Consider the following 27,866-nt stretch of genomic DNA (forward strand, 5'->3'; position numbering starts at 1 on the left):
CTCAGACATACGCCTTGCGGATGCCAAGGTCAACCTCATGACCACTTTCCAATTGAGGAATTTCAACTTAACCATACTGAAAAGTTCAACCAAAGATATTGCAGGAACTGCAACACCACGTAAAGATCCCATGGTGTCACAGAGGCACAAAGGGAGGATGGCCGTGTTAGACTCCTTTTACAAAAGTATTAAACTCTGGAAAGGAGGCCAATTGTTTCTTGGAAGAAACACGATAAAGCTGAAACTGAACCATAAACGAGCCCAACCTAAGATCGCATCCACACGATCTTGTAAGAAAAGAAAGGAGAAAACGATCCAACTGGAAATTCTTCCGTAGGAACCTTCTTGGATTCTCACCAAGACACAACATTTTTTCCCCTTAAAATGGTGGTAATGTTATTACGTTACTTCTTTTCTGACTGAAGAGAGTAGGGAAGACATCCTTGGAAATACCCTTCCGGGCTGGGATCAGACGTTCAATCTCCAAGTCGTTTCTTGTCGAGGCGAGACGCCATCTTGTCTATTTGCGAAATTCTCCAAAGACTTAACACTTCTGTGAAAAAAACGCTTGATGAAGACTCAACCTTCCTGAACGGAGAACGTGTCCGCTGAGGAAGTCTGCTTCCCAGTTGTCCACTCTTGGAACGAACATTGCTGATATAGCGCGTAAATGTTTTCGTCGCCTAGCGGAAAATCTTTCTGGCTTCTGCCCTTTCCTCTCCAGTTTTTGTCTGTAGAAAACAGTTATAACAGGCCTCAACTCCAGACCGTTAATGGGGCGACAAGTAACCTAACATGACACTTGTCCTCAGTGAGAATTGCGTTGCTACCACAGGATCAACATACTGGACTTGAAACCATGATTATCCCAGGTGGAAACCGGACCACTTGTCCAACAGGTCCCGCTAAACACTCAGGTCTGGAACCTGCCCACTGAATGGCCTCGTAGGCCCCAACCATAATTTTCAACAACTGACTGTATCGATGGATTGACACCGGTACAGGTCTGTCAGCGCTTTTTTTTTTTTTTTTTAAAGAAAGCAAATAAACTCTTCTCAGTACTGCCTCTAATAATATTGCCCAAGCCGACCACCGTGTCGCTGGGACCAACAGGGATCCTGGCCAGTCCTGTTGTTGAAGAACAGTCAAGGAGAAAGCAATGTTTTTCACCATTTGGCTTCTTGATCTCTCCATAATTCGGAGAGCGATCCAGTACAGAATAAATATGACTCCTTAATATCGAAGGAAACCCATCCCACCGGCATCACCCTGGTGAAATGGTAACAACAATCCTGAATCGCAAACCTCAGGTAAGCCTAAAGCGGAAGAACCCATAATTAGACCTTCCTACTCCACTTTCAGAGTGGCGAACCCTGCCATGAGACATTCCCTCATGAAGATTAGGTAGGAAAAATAAGAATTTACTTACCGATAATTCTATTTCTCGTAGTCCGTAGTGGATGCTGGGGACTCCGTAAGGACCATGGGGAATAGCGGCTCCGCAGGAGACTGGGCACATCTAAAGAAAGCTTTAGGATTATCTGATGTGCACTGGCTCCTCCCCCTATGACCCTCCTCCAAGCCTCAGTTAGGATACTGTGCCCGGACGAGCGTACACAATAAGGAAGGATCTTGAATCCCGGGTAAGACTCATACCAGCCACACCAATCACACCGTACAACTTGTGATCTGAACCCAGTTAACAGCATGATAACAGAGGAGCCTCTAGAAAAGATGGCTCACTACAGCAATAACCCGATTTTTTTTGGTAACAATAACTATGTACCAGTATTGCAGACACTCCGCACTTGGGATGGGCGCCCAGCATCCACTACGGACTACGAGAAATAGAATTATCGGTAAGTAAATTTTATTTTCTCTAACGTCCTAAGTGGATGCTGGGGGCTCCGTAAGGACCATGGAGATTATACCAAAGCTCCCAAACGGGCGGGAGAGTGCGGATGACTCTGCAGCACCAAATGAGAGAACTCCAGGTCCTCCTCAGCCAGGGTATCAATTTTGTAGAATTTTACAAACGTATTTGCTCCTGACCAAGTAGCTGCTCGGCAAAGTTGTAAAGCCGAGACCCCTCGGGCAGCCGCCCAAGATGAGCCCACCTTCCTTGTGGAGTGGGCATTTACAGATTTTTGGCTGTGGCAGGCCTGCCACCGAATGTGCAAGCTGAATTGTACTACAAATCCAACGAGCAATCGTCTGCTTAGAAGCAGGAGCACCCAGCTTGTTGGGTGCATACAGGATAAACAGAGAGTCAGATTTTCTGACTCCAGCCATCCTGGAAACATATATTTTCAGGGCCCTGACAACGTCTAGCAACTTGGAGTCCTCCAAGTCCCTAGTAGCCGCAGGCACCACAATAGGTTGGTTCAGGTGAAACGCTGAAAACCACCTTAGGGAGAAACTGAGGACGAGTCCTCAATTCCGCCCTGTCCGAATGGAAAATCAGATAAGGGCTTTTACAGGATAAAGCCGCCAATTCTGACACGCGCCTGGCCCAGGCCAGGGCCAACAGCATGACCACTTTCCCTGTGAGATATTTTAACTCCACAGATTTAAGTGGTTCAAACCAATGTGACTTTTGGAACCCAAAAACGACATTGAGATCCCAAAGTGCCACTGGAGGCACAAAAGGAGGCTGTATATGCAGTACCCCTTTTACAAACGTCTGAACTTCAGGGACTGAAGCTAGTTCTTTTTGGAAGAAAATTGACAGGGCCGAAATTTGAACCTTAATGGACCCCAATTTCAGGCCCATAGACACTCCTGTTTGCAGGAAATGTAGGAATCGACCCAGTTGAATTTCCTCCGTCGGGCCTTACTGGCCTCGCACCACGCAACATATTTTCGTCAAATGCGGTGATAATGTTTTGCGGTTACATCCTTCCTGGCTTTGATCAGGATAGGGATGACTTCATCCGGAATGCCTTTTTTCCTTCAGGATCCGGCGTTCAACCGCCATGCCGTCAAACGCAGCAAGTCTTGGAACAGACAGGGTCCTTGCTGGAGCAGGTCCCTTCTTAGAGGTAGAGGCCACGGATCCTCCGTGAGCATCTCTTGAAGTTCCGGTTACCAAGTCCTTCTTGGCCAATCCGGAGCCACGAATATAGTGCTTACTCCTCTCCATCTTATCAATCTCAGTACCTTGGGTATGAGAGGCAGAGGAGGGAACACATACACTGACTGGTACACCCACGGTGTTACCAGAGCGTCTACAGCTATTGCCTGAGGGTCCCTTGACCTGGCGCAATACCTGTCGAGTTTTTCCCAACGGTTTATAATCATGTGGAAGACTTCTGGGTGAAGTCCCCACTCTCCCGGGTGGAGGTCGTGCTGAGGAAGTCTGCTTCCCAGTTGTCCACTCCCGGAATGAATACTGCTGACAGTGCTATCACATGATTTTCCGACCAGCGAAGAATCCTTGCAGCTTCTGCCATTGCCCTCCTGCTTCTTGTGCCACCCTGTCTGTTTACGTGGGTGACTGCCGTGATGTTGTCCGACTGGATCAACACCGGCTGACCTTGAAGCAGAGGTCTTGCTAAGCTTAGAGCATTGTAAATGGCCCTTAGCTTCAGGATATTTATGTGAAGTGATGTCTCCAGGCTTGACCATAAGCCCTGGATATTCCTTCCCTGTGTGACTGCTCCCCAGCCTCGCAGGCTGGCATCCGTGTTCACCAGGACCCAGTCCTGAATGCCGAATCTGCGGCCCTCTAGAAGATGAGCACTCTGCAACCACCACAGGAGGGACACCCTTGTCCTTGGTGACAGGGTTATCCGCTGATGCATCTGAAGATGCGACCCGGACCATTTGTCCAGCAGGTCCCACTGGAAAGTTCTTGCGTGGAATCTGCCGAATGGGATTGCTTCGTAGGAAGCCACCATTTTACCCAGAACCCTTGTGCATTGATGCACTGAGACTTGGCTCGGTTTTAGGAGGTTCCTGACTAGCTCGGATAACTCCCTGGCTTTCTCCTCCAGGAGAAACACCTTTTTCTGGACTGTGTCCAGGATCATCCCTAGGAACAGAAGACAAGTCGTCGGAACCAGCTGCGATTTTGGAATATTGAGAAACCAATCGTGCTGCCGCAACACTACCTGAGATAGGTCTACACCGACCTCCAACTGTTCCCTGGATCTTACCCTTATCAGGGAATCGTCCAAGTAAAGGATAACTAAAATTCCCTTCCTTCGAAGGAATATCATCATTTCGGCCATTACCTTGGTAAAGACCCGGGGTGCCGTGGACCATCCATACGGCAGCGTCTGAACTGATAGTGACGGTTCTGTACCATAAACCTGAGGTACCCTTGATGAGAAGGGTAAATTTTGACATGAAGGTAAGCATCCTTGATGTCCCGAGACATCATGTAGTCCCCTTCTTCCAGGTTCGCAATCACTGCTCTGAGTGACTCAATCTTGAATTTGAACCTCTGTATGTAAGTGTTCAAAGATTTTAGATTTAGAATCGGTCTCACCGAGCCGTCCGGCTTCGGTACCACAACAGTGTGGAATAATACCCCGTTCCCTGTTGCAGGAGGGGTACCTTGATTATCACCTGCTGGGAATACAGCTTGTGAATGGCTTCCAAAACTGTCTCCCTGTCAGAAGGAGACATCGGTAAAGCCGACTTTAGGAAACGGCGAGGGGGAGACGTCTCGAATTCTAATTTGTACCCCTGAGATATCACCTGAAGGATCCAGGGGTCTACTTGCGAGTGAGCCCACTGCGCGCTGAAATTCATTGAGACGGGCCCCCCACCGTGCCTGATTCTGCTTGTAAAGCCCCAGCGTCATACTGAGGGCTTGGCAGAGGCGGGAGAGGGTTTCTGTTCCTGGGAACTGGCTGATTTCTGCAGCCTTTTTCCTCTCCCTCTGTCACGGGGCAGAAATGAGGAACCTTTTGCCCGCTTGTCCACGAAAAGACTGCGCCTGATAATACGGCGTCTTCTCATGTTGAGAGGCGACCTGGGGTACAAACGTGGATTTCCCAGCTGTTGCCGTGGCCACCAGGTCTGAAAGACCGACCCCAAATAACTCGTCCCTTTAATAAGGCAATACTACCAAATGCCGTTTGGAATACGCCTCACCTGACCACTGACGTGTCCATAACCCTCTACTGGTAGAAATGGACAACGCACTTATACTTGATGCCAGTCGGCAAATATTCCGCTGTGCATGACGCATATATAGAAATGCATCTTTTAAATGCTCTATAGGCAAAAATATACTGTCCCTATCTAGGGTATCAATATTTTCAGTCAGGGAATCCGACCACGCCAACCCAGCACTGCACATCCAGGCTGAGGCGATTGCTGGTCGCAGTATAACACCAGTATGTGTGTAAATACATTTTAGGATACCCTCCTGCTTTCTATCAGCAGGATCCTTAAGGGTGGCCATCTCAGGAGAGGGTAGAGCCCTTACAAGCGTGTGAGCGCTTTATCCACCCTAGGGGGTGTTTCCCAACGCACCCTAACCTCTGGCGGGAAAGGATATAATGCCAATAACATTTTAGAAATTATTAGTTGTTATCGGGGGAAAACCACGCATCATCACACACCTCATTTAATTTCTCAGATTCAGGAAAACTACAGGTAGTTTTTCCTCACCGAACATAATACCCCTTTTTTTTGGTGGTACTCGTATTATCAGAAATGTGTAAAACATTTTTCATTGCCTCAATCATGTAACGTGTGGCCCTACTGGAAGTCACATTTGTCTCTTCACCGTCGACACTGGAGTCAGTATCCGTGTCGGCGTCTATATCTGCCATCTGAGGTAACGGGCGCTTTAGAGCCCCTGACGGCCTATGAGACGTCTGGACAGGCACAAGCTGAGTAGCCGGCTGTCTCATGTCAACCACTGTCTTTTATACAGAGCTGACACTGTCACGTAATTCCTTCCAACAGTTCATCCACTCAGGTGTCGACCCCCTAGAGGGTGACATCACTATTACAGGCAATCTGCTCCGTCTCCACATCATTTTTCTCCTCATACATGTCGACACAAACGTACCGACATACAGCACACACACAGGGAATGCTCTGATAGAGGACAGGACCCCAACTAGCCCTTTGGGGAGACAGAGGGAGAGTTTGCCAGCACACACCAGAGCGCTATATATATATACAGGGATAACCTTATAGAAGTGTTTTTCCCCTTATAGCTGCTGTATCTTTAATACTGCGTGTAATTAGTGCCCCCCCTCTCTTTTTTAACCCTTTCTGTAGTGTAGTGACTGCAGGGGAGAGACAGGGAGCTTCCCTCCAACGGAGCTGTGAGGGAAAATGGCGCCAGTGTGCTGAGGAGATAAGGCTGCCGATAAGGGGGCGGAGCCTATCTCCCGTTTTTTTATGTATTTTGGCAGGGGTTAAATGCATCCATATAGCCCAGGAGCTATATGTGATGCATTTTTTTGCCATCCAAGGTGTTTTTTATTACATCTCAGGGCGCCCCCCCCCAGCGCCCTGCACCCTCAGTGACCGGAGTGTGAAGTGTGCTGAGAGCAATGGCGCACAGCTGCAGTGCTGTGCGCTACCTTGTTGAAGACAGGACGTCTTCTGCTGCCGATTTTCCGGACCTCTTCTGCCTTCTGGCTCTGTAAGGGGGCCGGCGGCGCGGCTCTGGGACCCATCCAGGCTGGGCCTGTGATCGTCCCTCTGGAGCTAATGTCCAGTAGCCTAAGAAGCCCAATCCACTCTGCACGCAAGTGAGTTCGCTTCTTCTCCCCATAGTCCCTCGATGCAGTGAGCCTGTTGCCAGCAGGTCTCACTGAAAATAAAAAACCTAAACTAAAACTTTCACTAAGAAGCTCAGGAGAGCCCCTAGTGTGCACCCTTCTCGTTCGGGCACAAAGATCTAACTGGAGGAGGGTCATAGAGGGAGGAGCCAGTGCACACCAGATAATCCTAAAGCTCTCTTTAGATGTGCCCAGTCTCCTGCGGAGCCGCTATTCCCCATGGTCCTTACGGAGTCCCCAGCATCCACTTAGGACGTTAGAGAAAATTGGGATTTGTCTGACCGAGTCGTCCGGCCTCGGGAGTAAGAAAAAGCTTGAACCACAGCTGCTTCTTTTTTTTTTACGACCGGAACAGCAGGACAATGACCTGATCCAGACACAACTCTTGTATTGCGTCACATACTACTTCCCTGTCATGAGGAGGATCAGTAAGGTTGATTTGAAAAAAAAAAAATCAGTGAGGGGACCGTCTGGAACCCCCACATGTCCAGCTAGGGACTCTACCCTTAACCCACTGGTCCATGTCCTTTCCAGAACTGGCTGAAGAGTATTAGATGAGGTCCCACCTGTGTGGGCCCCTGCAAGAGAGACCCAACGTCCCACGGTGGACTTGGCAGAAACCAATGGATGATTTCTGTTCCTGTGAACGCGAAAAGGCAGCTGACCTCTTACCTATTTTACCTGCAAAGAAAGGGGAATCCTTATTTATTCGGTCAAAATGACAGCATCCTACCACAATGCGTCACCAACCGTTGTGAGGGAACATAGGGCAAGAAGGTAAACTTACCCGTGGCACCTGCCTAGAGCATATGAACAAGGGCATCACCAACCAGGCTTCCCTTCATGGGAAAGAGACTCCACTTCTTTTCGGATTCAGCATTTGCATCTCTTTGGTGAATCCACTACGCCCTCCTAGCCGAGACCGCCATGGAAGTGGTCCGCGCACCCAAGAGTCCCATCCCTTGTAGTCGCACGGTAGTATGTTGCAATGTCCTAGACATGACCCACCTCAAGGGGTAACACATCTCTCCTCAGGGTAATTATATCGGATGACCAAGTAACCGACCATTTCTGAATACAAACACTCCCCCCTGCGCATGCAATGCAAGTATAATCAAAGCATATCATTAAAAATAAGAATTTACTTACCGATAATTCTATTTCTCATAGTCCGTAGTGGATGCTGGGGACTCCGAAAGGACCATGGGGAATAGCGGCTCCGCAGGAGACTGGGCACAAAAGTAAAAAGCTTTAGGACTACCTGGTGTGCACTGGCTCCTCCCCCTATGACCCTCCTCCAAGCCTCAGTTAGGACACTGTGCCCGGACGAGCGTACACAATAAGGAAGGATTTTGAATCCCGGGTAAGACTCATACCAGCCACACCAATCACACCGTACAACTTGTGATCTGAACCCAGTTAACAGCATGATAACAGAAGGAGCCTCTGAAAAGATGGCTCACAACAACAATAACCCGATTTTTGTAACAATAACTATGTACAAGTAATGCAGACAATCCGCACTTGGGATGGGCGCCCAGCATCCACTACGGACTATGAGAAATAGAATTATCGGTAAGTAAATTCTTATTTTCTCTAACGTCCTAGTGGATGCTGGGGACTCCGAAAGGACCATGGGGATTATACCAAAGCTCCCAAACGGGCGGGAGAGTGCGGATGACTCTGCAGCACCAAATGAGAGAACTCCAGGTCCTCCTCAGCCAGGGTATCAATTTTGTAGAATTTAGCAAACGTGTTTGCCCCTGACCAAGTAGCTGCTCGGCAAAGTTGTAAAGCCGAGACCCCTCGGGCAGCCGCCCAAGATGAGCCCACTTTCCGTGTGGAATGGGCTTTTACAGATTTTGGCTGTGGCAGGCCTGCCACAGAATGTGCAAGCTGAATTGTACTACAAATCCAACGAGCAATCGTCTGCTTAGAAGCAGGAGCACCCAGCTTGTTGGGTGCATACAGGATAAACAGCGAGTCAGATTTTCTGACTCCAGCCGTCCTGGAAACATATTTTCAGGGCCCTGACTACGTCCAGCAACTTGGAATCCTCCAAGTCCCTAGTAGCCACAGGCACCACAATAGGCTGGTTTAAGTGAAAAGCTGAAACCACCTTAGGGAGAAATTGAGGACGAGTCCTCAATTCTGCCCTGTCCGTATGAAAAATTAGGTAAGGGCTTTTATAGGATAAAGCCGCCAATTCTGAAACACGCCTGGCTGAAGCCAGGGCTAACAGCATTACCACTTTCCATGTGAGATATTTTAAGTCCACAGTGGTGAGTGGTTCAAACCAATGTGATTTTAGGAATCCCAAAACTACATTGAGATCCGAAGGTGCCACTGGAGGCACAAAAAGAGGCTGTATATGCAGTACTCCCTTGACAAACGTCTGAACTTCAGGAACTGAAGCCAGTTCTTTCTGGAAGAAAATCGACAGGGCCGAAATTTGAACCTTAATGGACCCTAATTTTAGGCCCATAGACAGTCCTGTTTGCAGGAAATGCAGGAATCGACCCAGTTGAAATTCCTCTGTAGGGGCCTTCCTGGCCTCGCACCACGCAACATATTTACGCCAAATACGGTGATAATGTTGTACGGTCACATCCTTCCTGGCTTTGATCAGGGTAGGGATGACTTCATCCGGAATGCCTTTTTCCTTCAGGATCCGGCGTTCAACCGCCATGCCGTCAAACGCAGCCGCGGTAAGTCTTGGAACAGACATGGTCCCTGCTGGAGCAGGTCCTCTCTTAGAGGTAGAGGCCACGGGTCTTCCGTGAGCATCTCTTGAATTTCCGGGTACCAAGTCCTTCTTGGCCAATCCGGAGCCACGAGTATAGTCTTTACTCCTCTCCTTCTTATGATTCTCAGTACTTTTGGTATGAGAGGAAGAGGAGGGAACACATACACTGACTGGTACACCCACGGTGTTACCAGAGCGTCCACAGCTATTGCCTGAGGGTCCCTTGACCTGGCGCAATACCTGTCCAGTTTTTTGTTGAGGCGGGACGCCATCATGTCCACCTTTGGTTTTTCCCAACGGTTCACAATCATGTGGAAGACTTCTGGGTGAAGTCCCCACTCCCCCGGGTGAAGATCGTGTCTGCTGAGGAAGTCTGCTTCCCAGTTGTCCACTCCCGGAATGAACACTGCTGACAGTGCTATCACAGGATTTTCCGCCCAGCGAAGAATCCTTGCCACTTCCGTCATTGCCCTCCTGCTTCTTGTGCCGCCCTGTCTGTTTACGTGGGCGACTGCCGTGATGTTGTCCGACTGGATCAACACCGGCTGACCCTGAAGCAGAGGTCTTGCCTGACTTAGGGCATTGTAAATGGCCCTTAGTTCCAGGATATTTATGTGAAGTGACGTTTCCATGCTTGACCACAAGCCCTGGAAATTTCTTCCCTGTGTGACTGCTCCCCAGCCTCTCAGGCTGGCATCCGTGGTCACCAGGACCCAATCCTGAATGCCGAATCTGCGGCCCTCTAGGAGATGAGCACTCTGTAACCACCACAGGAGAGACACCCTTGTCCTTGGAGACAGGGTTATCCGCTGATGCATTTGAAGATGCGATCCGGACCATTTGTCCAGCAGATCCCACTGAAAAGTTCTTGCGTGGAATCTGCCGAATGGAATCGCTTCGTAAGAAGCCACCATCTTTCCCAGGACCCTTGTGCATTGATGTACTGACACTTGGCCTGGTCTTAGGAGGTTCCTGACTAGGTCGGATAACTCCCTGGCTTTCTCTTCCGGGAGAAACACCTTTTTCTGTACTGTGTCCAGAATCACTCCTAGGAACAGCAGACGTGTCGTCGGAATCAGCTGCGATTTTGGAATATTTAGAATCCATCCGTGCTGTCGTAGTACTACTTGAGATAGTGCTACTCCGACCTCTAACTGTTCCCTGGACCTTGCCCTTATCAGGAGATCGTCCAAGTAAGGGATAATTAAGACGCCTTTTCTTCGAAGAAGAATCATCATTTCGGCCATTACCTTGGTAAAGACCCGGGGTGCCGTGGACAATCCAAACGGCAGCGTCTGAAACTGATAGTGACAGTTCTGTACCACAAACCTGAGGTACCCTTGGTGAGAAGGGCAAATTGGGACATTGAGGTAAGCATCCTTGATGTCCAGAGACACCATATAGTCCCCTTCTTCCAGGTTCGCTATCACTGCTCTGAGTGACTCCATCTTGAACTTGAACCTTTTTATGTAAGTGTTCAAGGATTTCAGATTTAAAATGGGTCTCACCGAGCCGTCCGGCTTCGGTACCACAAACAGCGTGGAATAATACCCCTTTCCCTGGTGAAGGAGGGGTACCTTGATTATCACTTGCTGGGAATACAGCTTGTGAATGGCTTCCAATACCGCCTCCCTGTCGGGGAGAGATGTTGGTAAAGCAGACTTCAGGAACCGGCGAGGGGGAGACGTCTCGAATTCCAATTTGTACCCCTGAGATATTACCTGCAGGATCCAGGGGTCCACTTGCGAGTGAGCCCACTGCGCACTGAAATTCTTGAGACGGGCCCCCACCGTGCCTGAGTCCGCTTGTAAGGCCCCAGCGTCATGCTGAGGACTTGGCAGAAGCGGGGGAGGGCTTCTGTTCGTGGGAAGAGGCTGTCTGCTGCAGTCTTTTTCCCCTTCCTCTGCCCCGGGGCAGATATGAGTGGCCTTTTGCCCGCTTGCCCTTATGGGGACGAAAGGACTGAGCCTGAAAAGACGGTATCTTTTTCTGCTGCGAGGTGACTTGGGGTAAAAAGGTGGATTTCCCAGCCGTTGCCACCAGGTCCGATAGACCGACCCCAAATAACTCCTCCCCTTTATACGGCAATACTTCCATATGCCGTTTGGAATCCGCATCACCTGACCACTGTCGCGTCCATAACCCTCTTCTGGCAGAAATGGACATCGCACTTACTCTTGATGCCAGAGTGCAAATATCCCTCTGTGCATCACGCATATATAGAAATGCATCCTTTAAATGCTCTATAGTCAATAATATATTGTCCCTGTCCAGGGTATCAATATTTTCAGTCAGGGAATCCGACCAAGCCACCCCAGCACTGCACATCCAGGCTGAGGAGATTGCTGGTCGCAGTATAATACCAGTATGTGTGTATATACTTTTTAGGATATTTTCCAGCTTCCTATCAGCTGGTTCCTTGAGGGCGGCCGTATCCGGAGACGGTAACGCCACTTGTTTTGATAAGCGTGTGAGCGCCTTATCCACTCTAGGGGGTGTTTCCCAACGCGCCCTAACCTCTGGCGGGAAAGGGTATAATGCCAATAATTTTTTAGAAATTAGCAGTTTTTATCGGGGGAAACCCACGCTTCATCACACACCTCATTTAATTCATCTGATTCAGGAAAAACTACGGGTAGTTTTTTCACACCCCACATAATACCCTTTTTTGTGGTACTTGTAGTATCAGAAATGTTCAAAACCTCCTTCATTGCCGTGATCATGTAACGTGTGGCCCTACTGGAAAATACGTTTGTTTCCTCACCGTCGACACTGGAGTCAGTGTCCGTGTCAGTGTCTGTATCGACCTGAGGTAACGGGCGTTTTATAGCCCCTGACGGTGTTTGAGACGCCTGTACAGGTATTAACTGATTTGCCGGCTGTCTCATGTCGTCAACAGTCTTTTGTAAAGTGCCGACACTATCACGTAATTCTTTCCATAAGACCATCCAGTCAGGTGTCGACTCCCTAGGGGGTGACATCACTAACACAGGCAATTGCTCCGCCTCCACATCATTTTCCTCCTCATACATGTCGACACAGCGTACCGACACACAGCACACACACAGGGAATGCTCTGATAGAGGACAGGACCCCACTAGCCCTTTGGGGAGACAGGGAGAGTTTGCCAGCACACACCAGAGCGCGCTATATATTATATATATACACACACATATATACACACAGGGATAACCTTATATAAGTGTTTTTCCTTAATATAGCTGCTGTATATATTAATATGCCAATTTAGTGCCCCCCCTCTCTTGTTTTACCCTGTTTCTGTAGTGCAGGACTGCAGGGGAGAGTCAGGGAGCCTTCCTCCAACGGAGCTGTGAGGAAAAAATGGCGCCAGTGTGCTGAGGAGATAGGCTCCGCCCCCTTCTCGGCGGCCTTTCTCCCGCTTTTTAATGGAAAAATTGGCAGGGGTTAAATGCATCCATATAGCCCAGGAGCTATATGTGATGTATTTTTTGCCAAACAAAGGTTTTTTATTGCGTCTCAGGGCGCCCCCCCCAGCGCCCTGCACCCTCAGTGACCGGAGTGTGAAGTGTGCTGAGAGCAACGGCGCACAGCTGCGGTGCTGTGCGCTACCTTATTGAAGACAGGACGTCTTCTGCCGCCGATTTTCCGGACCTCTTCACTCTTCTGGCTCTGTAAGGGGGCCGGCGGCGCGGCTCCGGGACCCATCCATGGCTGGGCCTGTGATCGTCCCTCTGGAGCTAATGTCCAGTAGCCTAAGAAGCCCAATCCACTCTGCACGCAGGTGAGTTCGCTTCTTCTCCCCTTAGTCCCTCGGTGCAGTGAGCCTGTTGCCAGCAGGTCTCACTGAAAATAACAAACCTACTTTAAACTTTTACACTAAGCAGCTCAGGAGAGCCCCTTAGCCTGCACCCGTCTCGTTCGGGCACAAAAATCTAACTGAGGCTTGGAGGAGGGTCATAGGGGGAGGAGCCAGTGCACACCAGGTAGTCCTAAAGCTTTTTACTTTTGTGCCCAGTCTCCTGCGGAGCCGCTATTCCCCATGGTCCTTTCGGAGTCCCCAGCATCCACTAGGACGTTAGAGAAAAATAACTTAGCTTCCTGTAAACGATCCTTTGTGACAGGGCCCCGCGCAGAACCGGGGTTGACTCTCACTTTATTCAATCCACGGCGGGAAAAGAATAAACACTCGGACTCCTCGTGATGATTTGAAACCATCTTGTCACGGCTGACCTAGAGTTATTCAACAGAGCGACCAGCACATGAGAAGGAAAAGTTTACTTCAGCATTCATTATAAATTCTTTTGTATAAACGTACACATTTAAATACACATATACACACATCTATCTATAAATACATATTTCGTATACATATACAGGTTGAGTATCCCTTATCCAAAATGCTTGGGACCAGAGGTATTTTGGATATTGGATTATTCCGTATTTTGGAATAATTGCATACCATAATGAGATATCATGGTGATGGGACCTAAGTCTAAGCACAGAATGCATTTATGTTACATATACACCTTATACACACAGCCTGAAGGTCATTTTATCCAATATTTTTAATAGCTTTGTGCATTAAACAAAGTGTGTGTACATTCACACAATTCATGTATGTTTCATATACACACAGCCTGAAGGTCATTTAATACAATATTTTTAATAACTTTGTGTATTAAACAAAGTTTGTGTACATTGAGCCATCAGAAAACAAAGGTTCACTATCTCACTCTCACTCAAAAAAGTCCGTATTTCGGAATATTCCGTATTTCGGAATATTTGGATATGGGATACTCAACCTGTATATATTTTTGTCAGGAACAGCAGGGTCCCTAATAACATTAATGCGTTCTTAATGCGTATGAACGTGTACTGAATGCCGATGTTGTGGATCTAATCAGGAAACATGGTCGACAAAAGACATAGTATTTGTGTCGACAACAGGGAGTAGTAACTGGGCAAAATAACATTCTTGTGACCCCGAGGGGTCTGAGGGAAATATATACATAATTTTATTACTCCCCCACAATATTACCACGTCTGTGCTCGAGCTACAGCTCAATGTAACCGCACCATACATATACCTAAATAAATATATACCTAAATAAATATATATATATATATATATATATATATATATATATACATACATACATACACACACACACACACACACACACACATATATAGCTTTTTTACATTATCATGTTAACTTATACCCAGTCATATTAGTTGGTGCCAACAGGGTCACCCACATACGTCTGTGTCTCCCATATAGTGTTTTCTTTGGAAAAGCTTACAGCTACTGACACTTAATCTCATGAAGCAAGTACCATCAGGAGTCGGCAGTGCCGACAGAGGGATTCCCATAGCTGTTTGTGGTAGAGCACTCACACATGCCGACACACGTGTACTAAACACCCACGACATTACACTTACTATAATGGGTAGATCCCAGTATCTGACAGGGAAAACACAGAAACCGTTTTCCAACCCATTCTCCACACTATATGTATATATATATATATATATATATATATATATATATATATATATATATATATATATACACATACACACACACATATATATGCACACACACACACACACACACACACAGTGCATCATTTGTACCTATATTGCACTAAATAACTGTGCCCCCCCCCCTCGTTTTACACTGTGATCTATTCAACAGTGTTTTGGCGGTGTCAGCGTCTCTGTGAGGAGAAAATGCCGCTGGATAGAGTTGTGAGGGCTAAGCCACGCCCCCTTATCGGCGTGCTTCAGTCCCGCTAGTTTTTCACGTTTTTATACTGGCGGGGGTTTGTATACAGTGCCTATGCACTGTATACCTCTTTGAAAGGATGTATATATGAGGTATATATGAGGTATAATTGCTGCCCAGGGCGCCCCCCCCTGCGCCCTGCACCCGTGTAGTGCCGCTTGTGTGTGGGAGCAATGGCGCGCTGCGCGGTACCTCAGAGACTCTGAAGTTTTCTGTTCTTCTAATACTCACCCGGCTTCTGTCTTCTGGCTCTGTGAGGGGGGTGACGGCGCGGCTCCGGGAACGAGCAGCTAGGCGAACCAAGTGATCAGACCCTCTGGAGCTAATGGTGTCCAGTAGCCTAAGAAGCAGAGCCTTGAAACTCACAGAAGTAGGTCTGCTTCTCTCCCCTCAGTCCCACGATGCAGGGAGCCTGTTGCCAGCAGTGCTCCCTGAAAACAACAAACCTAAAAAAGTATTTTCTCAGAGAAACTCAGGAGAGCTCCCCTGGTGTGTGTCCAGTCTCTCTGGGCACAGAGTCTGGGGTCTGGAGGAGGGGCATAGAGGGAGGCGCCAGTTCACACCCATTCAAAGTCTTATAGTGTGCCCATGTCTCCTGCAGATCCCGTCTATACCCCATGGTCCTTTTGGAGTCCCCAGCATCCTCTAGGACGTATGAGAACATACATACACACACATATACATACACACATATACATACACATACATTTTTTTTGTTCTCTGGAAACCTGTTCTCATAGTAAGCTAGTCACGGGAACAGAAAGATATTATTATTGTTCCTTATCTGATCCTGCCCTGGGAAACCGGGATAACATTTTAATATTTGCCTCCCACGAATACAGTAACAAACAACCCATAAGGTTGGTTAGAGTCACAAAATTGATTATATCCATAAGGTTAATTAGAAGATAAAACTTTTTTATTTGACGTCTTTCATTGTGAAAACAAAGTACCATAGATATCACCTACGCCGCGTGCCCCATATATTATATTAACATGCGATATTGGAGACAGGTAAATGAAGACAAACTGCAACATTGTTTCAAGATACTTGATAACCAGGAGATTAGCGTTGAAGAACAAAATACAACCTTCGTGCATATTCCAAGGAATGCAAATGCCACCGTTTATCAGCTCTCACAGCCGTGCTCCATGTCCTTAGCAGACTCTCAGCCCTCGGCGTGAGTTACAGAATGAGATTCTCACGGCCGCATATCAAACCAATTCGCTAACGAAGATTCATGAACATTGAATTCCACACATAGAATCACTGGCAATCACAAGTCAAGACAGAAACAAAAACAGGCTTCTGCAGATAGCCAGTGTAGCCTACGTGCTACATCATTTTCTTTTTTGGGAGAGGGATCCATAGAATCATCGAGCAAACAATAAAAGAAAAGATAAAATTGTATACAGAGACGCAAGAAACAAAAGTAGGAAACAAAAGTATTCTGGGGATGATATAGAAGGAGGTCGGACGGCGACAATGGTATGAAATAAGACAGAAGAGTTAATGGAGGGGAAATGTGCAGACAGTGAGAATTCAGCTTCATGAAGAAAGGACTCTGTAGTCAACTGGGAGGATCACAGTACTCCTTTGGAAGAAGGCTGGGAATGGGAAGATGGGGGACAAGGCCAGAGTGACAGTTGGAAGGCTGGGTGCAGGAGTGTATTACTATGGGTGCATGACACAGTCCAATTACACAGTTCAGTGTACTGGAGACCATAATGGCCGTGAGGATGGGCTTTGGATCACAATCCAGCAGGTTGATTCACCACGTGGCACTGATTTCAGGACAGAAGCCCCTTAAAGGTGGATTATTGCTGGTTGGCTGCCCGACTGGAGATCCAGACAGGCAAACGCAGGAGGGGTAGAAGGGGGTTTCCAATTGCCCAGAAACCTCCCTCCACATAGCCTGATCAGTGGCCATAAAAAATTAAAAAAGAATTTGTGCTAGACATCTATGTGTTCCAAAATGACCCCTAGAGACTCTTCAGACAGGATGTTCCGGTATAATCTACTTTACAGTCATACAAAGTACTCGCTGCAGTTTTTTCATCTGACGAAGAGATTGATTCTTTATATGTCAGATTTCACACCTATCGTGCTGTAAATGTGCAATACTGAAATATGGGAAACATTTGTGTCCCGAATCCAAAAACTTTCATACTTCAACATATTGTGCCTGTTCTGTATATTGTCTCCTTCTTGTACAGATCAATAGTACTAACCAGGTCACCTGGGCAAATGTGCTGAGTGATATATAGAAAATGTGCAGAAAAACAAAGAATGTGATTGAAAACTTGTTGCACTGTGTTATCTTATTAGTATCTCTATAGTGTGTAAGTTGTATATAAATGTTGTTAGGATATATTCAGAACATAATAGTAAATAAGTAGTGGCAGTATCAGGCGCGAGACCTACTAAACGGTCGTGGCAGTATTCAGTAACATTTATTCAATTATTGAGACACAGATGATACATAGATTGTCCCAGCCTTACTAGGTCATTTATTTTTGTGAAATTAGGATTATTAAAGAGTGTGATATCATATAAACGTTACACTGTGGTGCAAATTTGAGCATATCCTACACCTCGTGGGTAAGTGAAGGGTGTAATACAGTTGGGGTAGTACAAAGAGGGAGCACTGTACAAACCAAAATTTACCAGAAGTTTTGTAACCGAAGACTGTGTATTGTGTAAATTTGATAAACAGTGACATCTAGTGTCCTAAGTGCAGTACTGCAGCCCATATGTAATTTCAGTCAATACTGTGCATAACGGTACCTCCCAACTATCACAATATAGATAGTTGGGAAATTTGGAGAAAGGGCATTCCAGAGGATGGCAGCAGCGCAGGAGAAGTCCTGAAAAGGGAAGTGAGAGGTAGGGATCAGGGAGGGAGAGGCCATTGTCTGAGTGAAGTAGACAAGAGGGAGCAGGAGTTTGTTCAGAAGAGGCTGGAGATGTAGGGTAAGGCAGATGGGGAAGAGTAAGGGCTTTGTAAATGACAGAAGTGATTGAATCTAAATTTGGCGTCAAATAAGGATACAGTGGCAAGGGGGGCAGTGAGTGAGGAAAAGGACGAGGGCAGGATAAACTGAAGAGGGACGAGGTGGGATAGGAGTATGTACAACTACATTGTATAAAAAGATGCAGAGGCTGGCGGACCAGCACAACACAAGATTATTTGACAAATGATGGTAAGTGGAAAGCACTTATACGACTGTTGCATACAACTGTAAATACTAGTAGTATTAGCGTGATAACAGGAGGTGTACTGATATAACAAAGTATCAGGTCTCTCAATGGCCGATGGGACATCCAGACAATATTGGACTGGTCCACCAGATGTTAAGTGTGTGCCAGAAGCTGGACATCCGATCCAACACCCGCGTGAAACACTAGGAAACATTTAACCCAATCTGGACGGGGCCACAATAGCATCTGTAGAGACGCTTATAAGCATTCTCTTCTTTTACAACACAACTGGGTCTCGAGGACGTACGTCTACCAGAATTCCAACCAATCCTCTCCATCAATAATTTCCCTGACAACTCAGTGCACACAGATAGGATCAAAGTGGCTGACTAGATCTCAAAGTGGTAGCAGAGATGAGATGGGAAAAATGCTGGGTGAGAGATGTAGTACTTGCCCCTGCCATGTGGTCCGACTCTGCCCAGTTGGATAGGGTTAGTAACCAGGTGTCCAGGAAAACTGATCCATCTTGCCATAAAATTCATAAAAGCTTGGGTCCGTCTGCTAAGTAGAGGACAGCCTAGCTCACAGGCAAACCTCTACATGTTGCCCATTCTGCCCACTAGGTAGACTGTGGTGGGATCCTGCTTGCTACTGTATCAGTGGTATAATTCCACTGTAGATTGCTGGGTGAGGGGTATTTAAGATTGGGGATACATCTTCAATCCCCTCAGACCACCCCTACTGATCTAGCCATTGAGGCATTACTCACATTGTGGTAATTACAGCTCCAGTACTTTCAGATTTCTACTCAAGTCCATTTTTGTTTCAGAAACCAAAGGGTTCCTTTCAGCCCATTTTGAATCTCAAGACCTTCAGCTGAGGTAGACCGGCCCAAAATGGAACCATTGAGAGCCGCACTCAACAGCAAAATGTGCCCAATTTAAAGGTCTTCTTTTGAGGATGCAGTAATACTCCCTCTTTGTTTTAGTTTAATGCAACATATGGAGATGTATAAGGAAGGGGCATAAAATACTGGTCATTTAAAGCCCCAATGTCCAAAGGGATTCAGACAAATGTATTTAATGCAATAAATATTTTTTGAGGGGGTACAAAATATTCACAAATGGTATAAAGCACTTAACCCGGTTTTAAGTTCCTGCCATCTTCACAGTAAAATTGGAGGGGCACTATGTAATTAAAGGGAGCAATCCAAAAGCGTGCAGGTTATTGTAATGGTGAGATGAGCCATACTACAGCACCTGTCACCCCGGAACCGCACAGGACTAGAGGCAGCGACACTAGCAGCACCTTACCTGTACTGGAATTTGTCCATTGCGCTGGACATGTGTTTGGGGCATTGCTCATCACACATATACAGGTTGTAGTCATTTTCAGGAACCAGGTCCACGTCGTGGAAGATTAGACAGTCCCAATCATCGTACCTCAGTGCTTCCCTCACACCGACGTTTAGGAGCTTCGCCCGATTAAACGTGCCGCTGCCAGCCTGAGAAGATAAATGCCAGGCAGTTAGTATGTGCCAGGGAATCAGTCTTCTAGTGTAATAACAGCGGTGACTATTTCACGGATCATTACAATACGATGATCACTGCAAGAGGAGGGGGCGTAAAGCCCTTTATCTGTGCAGGAATTTAACACTGGAAAAGGGGGGGGGGGGGGGGGAGATTATTTTGTGAAAAAGGGCAGCGTAAGGCAGATGTATTCATTTGCTAAAAAAGTGCAAAAAAGAAAAGAAAAAAACAGTACAACATCTGAATGCACTTCTCATTGTACAATGCAAAAACATGCGCTGCTTACTTAATCCACTAGGGGGCACAGTCTAGCACATTGTACCAGAATAGCTGCATACAGTGGTAGAATGAGACATTATAGAAACACCACATATTTGACATCTTACTAAGATATGCCCTGACAAATACAATGCTTACAAAAGACCATAATAGAATTTAAAAAAAAAATAAGATTTTACTTACCGGTAAATCTATTTCTCGTAGTCCGTAGAGGATGCTGGGACTCCGTAAGGACCATGGGGAATAGACTGGCTCCGCAGGAGATAGGGCACCCCAAGAAAGCTTTGGATTCTGGGTGTGCACTGGCTCCTCCCTCTATGCCCCTCCTCCAGACCCCAGTTAGGGAAACTGTGCCCAGAGGAGATGGACAGTACGAGGAAGGATTTTTGCAAATCTAAGGGCGAGATCCATACCAGCCACACCAATCACACCGTAGAACTTGTGATACACTACCCAGTCAACAGTATGAACAACAACATAGCCTCGGTTCAACCGATAAACTATAACATAACCCTTATGTAAGCAATAACTATATACAAGTCTTGCAGAAGAAGTCCGCGCTTGGGACGGGCGCCCAGCATCCTCTACGGACTACGAGAAATAGATTTACCGGTAAGTAAAATCTTATTTTCTCTAACGTCCTTGAGGATGCTGGGACTCTGTAAGGACCATGGGGATTATACCAAAGCTCCCAAACGGGCGGGAGAGTGCGGATGACTCTGCAGCACCGAATGAGCAAACAGGAGGTCCTCCTCAGCCAGGGTATCAAACTTATAGAACTTTGCAAAGGTGTTTGACCCCGACCAAGTAGCTGCTCGGCACAATTGTAATGCAGAGACCCCCTCGGGCAGCCGCCCAATAAGAGCCCACTTTCCTAGTGGGCCTTAACCGATTTAGGCAATGGTAAACCTGCCGTAGAATGCGCCTGCTGAATCGTGTTACAGATCCAGCGAGCAATAGTCTGCTTTGAAGCAGGAGCGCCAACCTTGTTGGCCGCATAGAGAACAAACAGAGCTTCAGTATTCCTGATTATAGCCGTTCTGGTCACATAAATCTTCAAAGCCCTGACCACATCCAGGGACTCTGAATCCTCCAAGTCCCGTGTAGCCACAGGCACGACAATAGGTTGGTTCACATGAAAAGATGAGACCACTTTTGGCAGAAATTGAGGACGAGTCCTCAACTCTGCCCTATCCACGTGAAAAACCAAGTATGGGCTTTTATGTGATAAAGCCGCCAATTCGGAAACACGCCTTGCCGAAGCTAATGCCAACAACATGACCACTTTCCACGTGAGGTATTTCAACTCCACTGTTTTGAGTGGTTCAAACCAAGGTGACTTGAGGAAACGTAACACCACGTTAAGATCCCAAGGCGCCACCGGAGGTACAAAGGGAGGCTGAATATGCAGCACTCCCTTCACAAAAGTCTGTACTTCAGGAAGAGAGGCCAATTCTCTTTGAAAGAAAATGGATAAGGCCGGAATTTGGACCTTTATGGACCCTAATTTTAGGCCCAAATCCACTCCTGTTTGAAGGAAGTGAAGTAGACGGCCCAAATGGATCTCCTCCGTAGGAGCAGCCCTGGCCTCACACCAAGAAACATATTTTCTCCATATACGGTGATAATGTTTCAACGTCACGTCTTTCCTAGCCTTGATCAGGGTAGGAATAACCTCCTCAGGAATCCCTTTTTCCGCTAGGATCCGGCATTCAACCGCCATGCTGTCAAACGCAGCCGCGGTAAGTCTTGGAACAGACAGGGCCCCTGTTGCAACAGGTCCTGTCTGAGAGGCAGAGGCCATGGGTCCTCTGTGATCATCTCTTGTAGCTCTGGGTACTAAGTCCGTCTTGGCCAATCCGGAACGATGAGAATTGTTCACTCCTCTTTTTCTTACTATTCTCAGCACCTTGGGTATGAGAGGAAGAGGAGAAAACACATAGACCGACTGGAACACCCACGGTGTTACCAGTGCATCCACAGCTATCGCCTAAGGGTCCCTCGACCTGGCGCAATATCTGTTGCAGCAGGTCCTGCCTTAGAGGAAGAGACCACAGATCTTCTGTGAGCAACTCTTGCAGCTGCAGATATCAAGTCCTCCTTGGCCAATCTGGAACAATGAGGATTGTTCTGACCCTGCTTATTCTTATTATTCTCAACACCTTGGGTATGAGAGGAAGAGGAGGAAACACATAGACCAATCTGAACACCCAAGGTGTCACAAGAGCGTCTACCGCTACCGCCTGAGGGTCCCTTGACCTGGCGCAATACCGCTTTAGCTTTTTGTTGAGACGGGATGCCATCATGTCTATTTGAGGCAGTCCCCACCGCCCCGTGATCAGTGCGAAGACTTCTTGATGAAGTCCCCACTCTCCTGGATGCAGGTCGTGCCTGCTGAGGAAGTCCGCCTCCCAGTTGTCCACCCCCGGGATGAACACTGCTGATAGTGCGCTTACATGGCCTTCCGCCCAGCGTAGAATCCTGGTAGCTTCTGCCATGGCCACTCTGCTCCTTGTTCCGCCTTGGCAGTTTATATGAGCCACTGCCGTGACATTGTCTGACTGAATCAGAACCGGCTTTTCCAGAAGCAATTCCTCTGCTTGACGCAGGGCGTTGTATATGGCCCTCAACTCCAGGATGTTGATGTGGAGACAAATCTCTAGATTTGACAAGAGACCTTGGAATTTTTTTCCCAGTGTGACTGCTCCCCAGCCTCGGAGGCTTGCGTCCGTGGTCACCAGGACCCAGTCCTGAATGCCGAACCTGCGACCCTCTAGTAGGTGAGCACTGTGCAGCCACCACAGGAGAGATACCCTGGTCCTGGGAGACAGGGTGATCCTTTGATGCATTTGTAAATGGGACCCGGACCACTTGTCCAAGAGGTCCCATTGAAAAGTCCTTGCATGGAACCTGCCGAGGGGGATGGCCTCGTATGAAGCCACCATCTTCCCCAGAACCCGTGTGCAATTATGCACTGAAACCTTTTTTGGCTTTAATAGGTTCCTGACCAGGGCTATGAGCTCCTGAACCTTTTCCATCGGAAGAAAAACCTTTTTCTGGTCTGTGTCTAGAATCAGGCCCAAAAAGGACAGACGCATTGTAGGGACTAGCTGGGACTTCGGGTATATTGAGAATCCAGCCGTGTAACTGCAACGTCTTCATAGACAGAGACACGCTGTCCAGCAACTTCTCCCGAGATCTCGCCTTTATGAGGAGATCGTCCAAGTATGGGATAATTGTGACACCCTGCCTGTGCAGGAGCACCATCATTTCCGCCATTACCTTGGTGAAAATTCTCGGGGCCGTGGAAAGCCCAAACGGCAACGTCTGAAATTGGTAGTGACAGTCCTGCACTGCAAATCTCAGGAACGCCTGGTGAGGGGGGAATATCGGAACATATAGGAGTAGTACAGTGCTGAGTGATTCCATTTTGAACTTGAACCTCTTCAAGTACAGGTTCAGGGATTTTAGATTTAAAATGGGTCTGACCGACCCGTCTGGTTTCGGGACCACAAACAGGGTTGAGTAATATCCCTCTCCTTACTGGAGATGAGGAACTGTGACAATCACCCGTTGAATATACAATTTTTGGATTGCTGCCAACACTAGATCCCTCTCTGACGGGGAAGCCGGCAGAGCCGATTTGAAAAACCGGCGAGGAGGCAAGTCTTCGAATTCCAGCCTGTATCCCTGAGAAACAATCTCTAATGCCCAGGGATCCACCTGCGAGTGAACCCAGACGTGGCTGAAAAACCGAAGACGAGCCCCCACTAGATCTGCCTCCCCCCGGGAAGCCCCAGCGTCATGCGGTGGACTTTGCAGATGCCGGGGAGGACTTCTGTTCCTGGGAACTAGCTGTGTGCAGCTTTTTTCCCCTGCCTTTTCCTCTGGCAACAAAGGACGATCCCCGTACCTTCTTGCTCTTATTGGAACGAAAGGAATGCATTTGATAATGAGGTGCCTTTTTTGTATGCTGCGGGGGGACATAAGGTACGAAATTCGACTTACCAGCAGTAGCAGTAGAGACAAGGTCCGAGAGGCCGTCTCCAAACAACTCCTCCCCTTTGTAAGGCAAGGACTCCATATGCCGCTTTGAATCGGCGTCTCCCGTCCACTGTCGGGTCCACAAGAGCCGCCTAGCAGAAATAGACATAGCGTTTATTCTGGAGCTTAATAAACAAATGTCTCTTTGAGCATCTCTCATATACAAGGCAGCATCTCTGATATGCTCTATGGTCATTTGAATGGCATCCCTATCTAAGGTGTCAATGTCCGTAGATAAGGAATCTGCCCATGCCACCACAGCACTACAAACCCAGGCCGACGCCATAGCCGGTCTAACAATAGTACCTGAATGAGTGCAAATGTGCTTCATGGTAATTTCCTGCCTGCGATCAGCAGGATCCTTGAGGGAAGCCGTATCCTGAGAAGGCAGTGCCACCTTTTTGGATAAGCGTGTCAGCGCCTTGTCTACTTTAGGCGAAGATTCCCATCATATCCTATCCGTTTGTGGAAAAGGATACGCCATAAGAATCCTTTTGGGAACTTGTGGTCTCCTATCTGGAGATTCCCAAGCCTTTTCGCACAATTCGCTCAGCTCAAATGAGGACGGAAAGGTGACTTCAGGCTTTTTCTCTTTATACATGTGTACCCTCGTGTCAGGGACAGGGGGTTCCTCAGTAATATGCAAAACCTCTTTAATGGCAATAATCATGTACCGAATACCTTTTGCCACCCTCGGCTGTAATTTTGCATCTTCATAGTCGACACTAGAGTCAGTATCCGTGTCTGTATCTGTGTCATCGATCTGGGATATGGTGCGCTTCTGAGGCCCCGAAGGTCCTGGCGCCACAGGGACAGGCATGGCCTGGCTACCTGACTGATCCCTAGCTTCAGCCTTGTCTAACCTTTTATGCAGTAGATTTACTTTTGCATTTAAGACATTCAGCATATCCACCCATTCCGGTGTCGGCGTTGCCGACGGCAACATGACATTCAAGCACTCCCCCTTCCACATTACGCGAGCCTTCCTCGTCAAACATGTCGACACACGCGTACTGACACACTTCACACACAGGGAAACTCTTTTCTGAAGACAGTATCCCCTTTAAGGCCCTTTGGAGAGAGAGAGAGAGAGAGAGAGAGAGAGAGAGAGAGAGAGAGAGAGAGAGAGAGAGAGAGAGAGAGAGAGAGAGAGAGAGAATACCAGCACACACCCCAGCGCAATGACCCTGGAGACCAACACAAATGTTTTTCCCCAGCCGCGCTGTATAATATGTTATCCGCCAATTATGTGCCCCCCTCCTCTCTTTTAAACACCCCTTCACCGTGTGTAAGCAGGGGAGAGTCCGGGAAGCTTCCTCTCAGCGGTGCTGTGGAGAGAAAATGGCGCTGGTGAGTGCTGAGGGAGAAGCCCCGCCCCCTCGGCGGCGGGCTTCTGTCCCGCTCAAAGTTATTAAAAAATGGCGGGGGCTCTTTTATATACACATGTACAGTGCCCACCTGTACATGTATATTGTCTTTTGCCATAAGAGAGGTGTTATATTGCTGCCCAGGGCGCCCCCCCTGCGCCCTGCACCCTTACAGTGACCGGAGTGTGTGAGGTGTGTGGAGCAATGACGCACAGCTGCGGTGCTGTGCGTTACCTCAGTGAAGCTCTGAAGGCTTCTGCCGCCTGAGACGTCTTCTGACTTCGTTTCTTCTGGCTCTGTGAGGAGAACGGCGGCGTGTCTCTGGGAGTGGACGCCCAGTAAGAACCTGTGTTCACCCCCTCTGGAGCTAATGGTGTCCAGTAGCCGAGGAAGCAGAGCCTATCTTAATGAAGAAGGTCTGCCCCTCTTCTCCTCAGTCCCTCGATGAAGGGAGCCTGTTGCCAGCAGTGCTCCCTGTAAAAATGTAGAAAAAATCCAAACAAAAATGCTTTCTAGGCAGAGAACTCAGGGGAGCTCCCTGCAGTGCACCCATCTTGCTCTGGGCACAGTGTAAAACTGAGGTCTGGAGGAGGGGCATAGAGGGAGGAGCCAGTGCACACCCAGAATCCAAAGTTTTCTTGGGGTGCCCTATCTCCTGCGGAGCCCGTCTATTCCCCATGGTCCTTACGGAGTCCCAGCATCCTCAAGGACGTTAGAGAAAATAAAAATAAAAAAGGCAATAGATATATCAGCACAGGCAGCATCTGTGGATCCCGTTTGCGCTTCCAGATACAAACAGAAATACCTCTAAGAAAAATCTTGTTGCATATAAAATTACCAGTGACCTTCGATTATACAAAGGCCTGGGAGACACTCCATGACGTAGCGCTCAGGGTTATTTTACCTGTACTACAATATAGGAACAAGAGCGCAGGTTCTTGGCAAATACTGGTCAATATATGAGCCTGCCCACCAATCGTAGCGGTGACCGCGTCTGACTGGTCCCTAAAATTTTGCATTCCCGGTCGTCTCTTCACAGCGACAAACATGTCTTGCTGTTTCTGTAGCTCCTCGTAGAAGGCTGGAAATAATCACACGGTCTACCCGCTCTCATTTCATAATTCATCAGCACTCCATTCATAGTTACATAGTTAGTGAGGTTGAAAAGAGGCAAAATGCCCATCGGGTTCAACCTGTATTCTGTGTTAAGCTGTTCATATTATAATGCCCCTGCTGAAGTAATGGTTTAGTACCAATTAACAACTATGATTCCTACCACTCCCAGATATTAATGTCACTATGTTAAATGATATAACCCTGGATACTTTTTCCAGTTAGAAATTTGTCCAATCGGTTTTTAAACGCATTTACAGAGTCTGCCGTTATTACCTTCTCCCGCAGGGAGTTCCAAATCTTTATTGCCCTTACTGTGAAGAACCCTTTCCTACGTTGTGTACAGAATTCTCTCCTCCAGCCTCAGCGAGTGCCCACGTGTCATATACAGAGTTCTTTTAATAAAAAAAATCCACTGCTAGCTCCTTGTAATTACCCTTTACATATTTGAAGATATTAATAATGTCTCCTCGTAGACGCCTCTTTGCTAGTGTATACATATATAACCTAGTAAGCCTTTCCTCGTACTCCAGCGTCTCTAACCCTTTAATCAATTTAGTAGCTCGACTTTGAACGCTTTCTAGATATCTTTTTTATAATGTGGTGCCCAGAACTGAACACAATATTCCAGGTGCGGACGTACCAATGATTTGTACAGCGGCAGGATTATATTCTCGTCCCTTGTCTCCATACCCCGTTTTATGCACACAAGCCCTTTACTTGCCTTCTATGCTGCATTTTGACATTGTGTTATGTTACTAAAGGTGTGTACACGGTGAGATCCCTGCTATGCCCGATTTTCACTTGCGATTTCCCTTGAACTCCCTGGAGCCCAGATAGCACAGATTTTGACTAACTTTTCTTGAGATGTGGACTGTGTGTGCTTACGATTTTGGCTTATGCGAGATGTCATTGACATGTGAGATGAACTAGATAGTACACCGATCTAGCAAGGATTGGCACAGTCTATCCTTTCCTGCGATACTGAACTGGTGGGACCGCGCATCGGGATCGAATCAGGATCGCAAAGTGACTTTCACCTTGCGATCTGCACTAACTTT

The 27,866-nt window shown here is 47.5% G+C and overlaps 1 protein-coding gene across 3 annotated transcripts in view; it reads right to left on the reverse strand.

Annotated features, from left to right (window-relative positions):
• The window catches only part of LOC135050329 (beta-1,4-galactosyltransferase 3-like), a 100,112-nt gene that overhangs the window by 22,047 nt on the left and 50,199 nt on the right, over positions 1 to 27,866 (reverse strand). For all 3 annotated transcript variants that reach the window (XM_063956763.1, XM_063956764.1, XM_063956762.1), the window contains exon 4: positions 19,787 to 19,977. In XM_063956763.1, the coding sequence (XP_063812833.1) occupies positions 19,787 to 19,977 (191 nt within the window). The remainder of the gene's footprint in view (positions 1 to 19,786; positions 19,978 to 27,866) is intronic.

The sequence above is a fragment of the Pseudophryne corroboree genome, chromosome 2, assembly GCF_028390025.1.
Source record: "Pseudophryne corroboree isolate aPseCor3 chromosome 2, aPseCor3.hap2, whole genome shotgun sequence".
Classification (NCBI taxonomy): Eukaryota; Metazoa; Chordata; class Amphibia; order Anura; family Myobatrachidae; genus Pseudophryne; species Pseudophryne corroboree.